The sequence below is a fragment of the Oncorhynchus masou genome, chromosome 28 (genome assembly GCF_036934945.1).
Source record: "Oncorhynchus masou masou isolate Uvic2021 chromosome 28, UVic_Omas_1.1, whole genome shotgun sequence".
NCBI lineage: Eukaryota > Metazoa > Chordata > Actinopteri > Salmoniformes > Salmonidae > Oncorhynchus > Oncorhynchus masou.
This window is the reverse complement of record NC_088239.1, coordinates 15,792,607-15,800,780: the sequence shown is the minus strand read 5'-3', so window position 1 is coordinate 15,800,780 and position 8,174 is coordinate 15,792,607. Positions and strand designations below refer to the sequence as shown.

The window sequence follows — 8,174 nt, the reverse complement described above, 5'->3', positions numbered from 1 at the left end:
GTTAATCTAACTGCATTGTCCGATTTACAATAGCTATTACAGCGAAAACCTGCCATGCGATTGTTTGAGGACGGTGCCCCACATCAAAATGTTTTTCCACCGGCACAGGTTTCATACATTCACAAATAACGATTAAATATTCACTTACTTTTTGAAAATCTTCCTCTGATTTTTCATCCAAAGGGTCCCAGCTATATCATGTAGTGTCGTTTTGTTAGATAAATCCTTCTTTATATCCCAAAAAGTCTGTTTAGTTGACGCCGTCGCCTTGAGTAATCCACTCGTTCAACATGCAGAGAAAGGAATCTGAAATTCTACCCTTAAAATGTGTTTCAACAAGTCAAAATACATTTCTATTCACTCTTTAGACACCCTAAAATGTAATCAAACTATAATATTTCTTACGGGAAGAAGTATGTTCAATAGGAAACCGATTTTAGCAGATGCGTCCTGTCTTCATGGCGCGTAAACACAAATTTCCAAGACTGTGTCACTGTACCTAAACTGATATTTCTTATTTGTTTTTGAAGTTACAAGCCTGTAACCTTGAACATAGACTGCTGACACCCTGTGGAAGCCATGGAAATTGCATCCAGGGGGCTAATTTTCAATATGACCTTTTTCTAAAAAAAAAAGTTTTTCTTGGATTTTTTCCTAACACATCTATTATGTTATATTCTCCTACATTTATTTGAACATTTATACAAACTTCAAAGTGTTTTCTTTCCAATGGTAACAATTATATGCATATCCTGGCTTCAGGAGCTGAGCAGCAGGCAGTTTACGTTGGGCACGTCATTCAGGTGGAAATTCAGGAGAAAAAAGGGGCCTAGTTTTTAATTCAACCAGTTTTTGCCCAGTGGGAGGAGTGTAATATCATATGTGGTAGGTAGTGTAACAAATGCAGTGAAGCAGTCTGCTATTTCCTATTTCATTCTAACATAATACAGCGTGCTGTGTTTCTGGGCCCTGCGACAACACACTCATACTGTATATCACCCTGTTTAGTCCAATCATTGCGTATTTATGCAAACAGTTATCATGATTGCTGCCCACTCTCCCAATTGACAAAGATCAATTACTGTTACAATTTGATGTGGATGACAATGATGACTTGGTACCAGATGGGTCACAGTTAGGTTTTTTTCTAATTTCTTCTCCCCCTGCCACCCAAAACTCCCTTGATCACAACACTAAATAACTAATGAAGAAAGATCCTTGTGCTGTCTGTCTCTTAGACATCAATCAATCCTGTGTAGGTGTAAGAGCCTGTGTTTGTTTATTTTACCTTTATTTAACTAGGCAAGTCAGTTAAGAACAAATTATTATTTTCAATGATGGCCTAAGAACAGTGGGTTAAAGTGCCTTGTTTAGGGGCAGAAAGACAGATGTTTACCTTGTCAGCTCGGGAATTCAATCTTGCAACCTTCCGGTTACTAGTCCAAAGCTCTAACCACTAGGCTACCTGCCGTGTGGTGTGAGACAGTGTGTGAGAGACTGGTAAGAATGTATCAGGATTCTCCCTCCCACTTGGGTGTAAAGTACTAATAATAATGGTTCTGGATAAGCAACCAAGACACAGAGATAGATATTCATCTTCAAAATTGGCAGGGGATGTTCCTGTATTGAGAACAATGCTTTGCTACCACCATATGCTGTACATTTCATGTTGTTTGAGCTAAGACACAGAATGGTATGGTACGATGATCTTTCAATACTGGCACTTTAGTGGCTTTTAGCCTCAAGTGTTAATCAAGTACTCTCTTTCATAGATCCTCTTCCTTTGCTGACGCTGGAGTTTGGGTTACCTTTCGTTTTTCTACAAGTAAACAACATCATGGCTCACTTTCAAGAGTGCAGAATTACCCTACCTTTGGTGAAAAACAGATTGATTGCAGGTACCAGACAAAGGAACAAACAGGTATAGTATTTTGTTTAATATCACATCCATTATGCTAGTTATACACAGTATAATGAGTTGTTTAATATCACATCCATTATGCTAGTTATACACAGTATAATGAGTTGTTTAATATCACATCCATTATGCTAGTTATTTACAGTATAATGAGTTGTTTAATATCACATCCATTACGCTAGTTATACACAGTATAATGAGTTGTTTAATATCACATCCATTATGCTAGTTATACACAGTATAATGAGTTGTTTAATATCACATCCATTACGCTAGTTATACACAGTATAATGAGTTATTTAATATCACATCCATTACGCTAGTTATACACAGTATAATGAGTTGTTTAATATCACATCCATTATGCTAGTTATACACAGTATAATGAGTTGTTTAATATCACATCCATTATGCTAGTTATACACAGTATAATGAGTTATTTAATATCACATCCATTACGCTAGTTATACACAGTATAATGAGTTGTTTAATATCACATCCATTACGCTAGTTATACACAGTATAATGAGTTGTTTAATATCACATCCATTATGCTAGTTATACACAGTATAATGAGTTGTTTAATATCACATCCATTATGCTAGTTATACTCAGTGTAATTAGTTAGAAACACAGTAGAGTTGGTTAGATTCCATATTTTGTTGATCCAGACTCTGATAATTTAAAGCCTTCTGATGTGGTTCTTTGACCAAGAAGAAGAGTGATGGAGTGCTGCATCAAATGACCTCCATAATCACCCGACCTCAACCCAATTGAGATGGTTTGGGATGAGTTGGACCGCAACAAGTACTGAGTGACCCCAACAAGTACTCATTATATGTGGGAGCTCCTTCAAGACTGTTGGAAAAGCATTATAGGTGAAGTTGGTTGAGAGAATGCCAAGAGTGTGCAAAGCTGTCATCAAGGCAAAGGGTGGCTACTTTGAAGAATCTCAAACATAAAATTTATTTTGATTTGTTTAACACTCTTTTGGTTACTAAACGATTCCATGTATGCTATTTTATAGTTTTGATGACTTCACTATTATTCTACAATGTAGAAAATAGTCAAAATAAAGAAAACCCCTTGAATGAGTAGATGTGTCCAAATTTTTGACTGGTACTGTATTTGACAGATGTTATTGCGGGTGTAGCGAAATGCTTGTGTTCCTAGCTCCAACAGTGCCGTAGTATATAACACTTCACGACAATACACACACATCTAAAAGTAAAATAAAGGAATTAAGAAATATATATATATTACGACGAGCAATGTCGGACTGGCATTGACGATGTAAACATTATTAAAGTGACCAGTTTTATGCATCATCGCATTATTTTACATGTGCATTAGTTTGAAAAGGCAAGAGGGGGATTGCTTTGCTCCCACAATATTTTTAATTAATGTAATATAATCATGATCAGGTAGATTATTTCTATAGTACACGCACACACACACCCTGCTGCCTCACTGCGGCCGTTTTTAACGTGCGTGACGTCGCTTCCTTCCAACATGGCGCAGCTAGGCAGGTTGCTAATGGCAATCTGAGGGATTTACCCCACCTTCTGTCTTTATTTATGTCTGTATGTTAGGGCCACTGCCGCTGTCCTCTCGAATAGAATACATCGGTCTGGAACGGCTGCTGCCCTTGGGACAGGTACTACTCCTCGCCCCAATTCCGGCGCGCCATGTATGAAGGCAAAAAGACGAAAAACATGTTTTTAACCAGAGCTTTGGAGAAGATCCTGGCCGACAAAGAGGTTAAAAAGGCTCACCATTCGCAATTGCGAAAAGCCTGCGAGGTGGCACTCGGTAAGTTTTATTTCTGACATTATCACAGTCTTAGTTTGTAATTGATTTACCAACGTCATGCATCTCTGGTTAATACTGCCTACTATGTTTTCGGCTGCTACGTTGTCGCCAGTCCCAAGGTTCGCGAAAGTATACGACTCCTTGGGCTACATTGTCGCAACAAAGTCGTTCTAGAATCTATTGGCAACAATGCAGCTACAGTTGATATGTATTTTCGCTCAATATTTTAGGTTTTATTCAGGTAAAGGACGGTAGATAGTTGTTGAATATACAACTATCGAGGTGGCATTATAGGCTCTCGGATAATCATCGCTTAGTTACTCTGTGTGGATACGGAAATGGTGCAAATGACAGGGGTGTGTGCCTCCTTTGACAGTTGCAAACTGCTACACTAGTTTATTACGCACGCAACTGACAATACCGTGCTGTATAAATAATTAGCTATTAATTGAAAGCAAACTGTCACTTATTATTTCCAATTATAAAGCATTATGGAATTGCTGCTGCATTTGTCTGCAGGCTACATCAAGTCGTAGCCTATACAATTATTCCTGTAAGAAGAAGAAGAAGCGATTTTAAATTGTTAGACTGATATGTGCAAATCATTTTGCCACATTACTTTAACTTTTTTTCTGATGGGATCGTCTGTGTGGGTTATACGAAGCAGTCTGTCTACTCTGCTCTAGAAATCCAGACTGTCCTGCGTGCCCGGAGAGGGGGGGGTCATGGCTGAATGGGATACAGTTTATGTCAAATTGACGTTTAAAGTTGAAATGTTTTGCATTTTACCAAATCCTGACCCTTTTCCTAACCTTAACCCAATTATCCTAACCTGCTACGTAAATTGTCCTAACCTGCTACGAAGTCAATTATTGTCAATTCTGACATAAACTGTATCCCTTCTAGTCGAAACCGTAGAGGGAGTGGCGTTGAAAGAAAAACAAGTAGCCGAGCTTGGCAGTGAATGTTGGCTACTGTGATGTCTTTGGAGACCAGGATCGGCGTTTATGTCTTGGGTTGTCCCCAAAAATACGTGCGCATCGGGAAAGTGGCAGATGTATCATTCGCACCAGGTGCATTTAGCTGCATTTAGCTGAAACGCGTCTTCACACTATAGTTTATTTCCAGTGGTCCTACGCCTTATTGAATTTAGAAAGAGGAAGGGCCCATCTGAACTTCACATGAATAATTTTAATCTGTCATGAAAAAGGTCAGGACAGGTTTTGTTTTTCCCTGCATGGTCATTTCGGGTTCATTTATGTGTTTTTGGTCAAGTTGGCAAACGGTTTGGAACAAGTTACTCTCTGTTCTGCTACTCCAGTAATCTGACACTGTGGGTGAAACAATGACCCCACAACCCACCTTTGTTGTTGAGCAGCCAGTGAGTCTAGCTTATCTTCATTTTACTGTACCTGTCTCTCCACTGTTTTGGGGGATAACAAATGCACATTACTACATTACATTGACATATTAGTCATTCAGGAGATGCTCTTATTAAGTGCTTGTAAAGTAAGCATTTCACTGTAAGGTCTACTACACCTGTTGTATTCGGCATTTCACTGTAAGGTCTACTACACCTGTTGTATTCGGCATTTCACTGTAAGGTCTACTACACCTGTTGTATTCGGCATTTCACTGTAAGGTCTACTACACCTGTTGTATTCGGCATTTCACTGTAAGGTCTACTACACCTGTTGTATTCTGTTGGCATTTCACTGTAAGGTCTACTACACCTGTTGTATTCGGCATTTCACTGTAAGGTCTACTACACCTGTTGTATTCGGCATTTCACTGTAAGGTCTACTACACCTGTTGTATTCGGCATTTCACTGTAAGGTCTACTACACCTGTTGTATTCGGCATTTCACTGTAAGGTCTACTACACCTGTTGTATTCGGCATTTCACTGTAAGGTCTACTACACCTGTTGTATTCGGCATTTCACTGTAAGGTCTACTACACCTGTTGTATTCGGCATTTCACTGTAAGGTCTACTACACCTGTTGTATTCGGCATTTCACTGTAAGGTCTACTACACCTGTTGTATTCGGCATTTCACTGTAAGGTCTACTACACCTGTTGTATTCGGCATTTCACTGTAAGGTCTACTACACCTGTTGTATTCTGTTGGCATTTCACTGTAAGGTCTACTACACCTGTTGTATTCGGCATTTCACTGTAAGGTCTACTACACCTGTTGTATTCGGCATTTCACTGTAAGGTCTACTACACCTGTTGTATTCGGCATTTCACTGTAAGGTCTACTACACCTGTTGTATTCGGCATTTCACTGTAAGGTCTACTACACCTGTTGTATTCGGCATTTCACTGTAAGGTCTACTACACCTGTTGTATTCGGCATTTCACTGTAAGGTCTACTACACCTGTTGTATTCGGCATTTCACTGTAAGGTCTACTACACCTGTTGTATTCGGCATTTCACTGTAAGGTCTACTACACCTGTTGTATTCGGCATTTCACTGTAAGGTCTACTACACCTGTTGTATTCGGCATTTCACTGTAAGGTCTACTACACCTGTTGTATTCGGCATTTCACTGTAAGGTCTACTACACCTGTTGTATTCGGCATTTCACTGTAAGGTCTACTACACCTGTTGTATTCGGCATTTCACTGTAAGGTCTACTACACCTGTTGTATTCGGCATTTCACTGTAAGGTCTACTACACCTGTTGTATTCGGCATTTCACTGTAAGGTCTACTACACCTGTTGTATTCGGCATTTCACTGTAAGGTCTACTACACCTGTTGTATTCGGCATTTCACTGTAAGGTCTACTACACCTGTTGTATTCGGCATTTCACTGTAAGGTCTACTACACCTGTTGTATTCGGCATTTCACTGTAAGGTCTACTACACCTGTTGTATTCGGCACATGCGGCACATCAAATCAAATCAAATTTATTTATATAGCCCTTCGTACATCAGCTGATATCTCAAAGTGCTGTACAGAAACCCAGCCTAAAACCCCAAACAGCAAGCAATGCAGGTGTAGAAGCACGGTGGCTAGGAAAAACTCCCTAGAAAAGCCAAAACCTAGGAAGAAACCTAGAGAGGAACCAGGCTATGTGGGGTGGCCAGTCCTCTTCTGGCTGTGCCGGGTAGAGATTATAACAGAACATGGCCAAGATGTTCAAATGTTCATAAATGACCAGCATGGTCGAATAATAATAAGGCAGAACAGTTGAAACTGGAGCAGCAGCACGGCCAGGTGGACTGGGGACAGCAAGGAGTCATCATGTCAAGTAGTCCTGGGGCATGGTCCTAGGGCTCAGGTCAGTTGAAACTGGAGCAGCAGCACGGCCAGGTGGACTGGGGACAGCAAGGAGTCATCATGTCAGGTAGTCCTGGGGCATGGTCCTAGGGTTCAGGTCCTCCGAGAGAGAGAAGGAGAGAATTAGAGAACGCACACTTAGATTCACACAGGACACCGAATTGGACAGGAGACATAACATTTGATTAGATTGTTGATTTGACTTACAGTTAGTGCATTCATCTTAAGGTGGCTAGGTGGGACAACCACTTATCACAGTCATAGTAAGTAGATGGGGGTGTGCTGTGGGATTATTTAAAATAGTCTTTGAAGAGGTAGGGTTTCAGAAGATGGCCAGGTACTCTGCTGTCCTAGCTGCAGCGGCAAGCTGGTTCCTCCACTGGGGTGCCAGGACAGAGAAGAGCTTTGACTGGGATGAGTGGGAGCTGCCCTCCCTTAGGAGTGGGAGGGCAAAGAGACCGGAGGTGTACTCGGGTTAGGGTGTAGGGTTTGAACAGAGCCTGAAGGTAGGGAGGGGCAGTTCGTCTTGCTGTTCAGTAGGTAGGCACCATGGTCTTGTAGTGGATGCGAGCTCCAACTGGAAGTCAGTGGAGTCTGTGGAAGAGCAGGGTGACATCTGAGAACATGGGAAGGTTGAAAACCAGGTGGGCTGCAGCATTCTGGTTGCAGGGGTTTGATGGCACAAGAGGGAAACCCAGCCAACAGAGAGTTGCAGTAGTCCAGACGAGAGATGACAAGTGCCTGGATTAGGACCTGCACTTCTTCCTGTGTGAGGTAGGGTTGTACTCTACAGATGTTGTAGAGCATGAACCTGCAGGAGCGAGTCACTGCTTTGATGTTTGCAGAGATTGAGAGGGTCTTGCCGTGAGCAAGGTTCTTTGCACTCCGGAAGGGGGACACCGTGGGGTTGTCAACCGTGTGGAGAGGCCTTGGAGCGGACAGGCCTTCCCCGGGATGAAGACAAAGTCCGTCTTGTTGAGGTGGAGCTTGAAGTGGTGGGCCAACATCTAAGCTGAGATATCTGCCAGGCACGCGGAGATGTGTGTCGCCACCTGGGTGGTGGGAAGGAGATAAGTAGTTGAGTGTCATCCGCATAGCAATGATATGAGAGACCATGTCAGGATATGACGTAGCCAAGTGACTTGAGAGGAG

General features: G+C 41.5%; 1 protein-coding gene across 1 annotated transcript in view; it reads left to right on the top strand.

The window, feature by feature from the left end:
• The first annotated feature begins 3,257 nt into the window (after positions 1–3,257).
• LOC135517253 (brefeldin A-inhibited guanine nucleotide-exchange protein 1-like) overlaps positions 3,258–8,174 on the top strand; it is a 113,474-nt gene continuing 108,557 nt past the window's right edge. The window contains 1 exon segment of the mRNA XM_064941381.1: positions 3,258–3,730. Coding sequence (XP_064797453.1) covers positions 3,607–3,730 — 124 coding nt within the window. The 5' untranslated portion in view covers positions 3,258–3,606.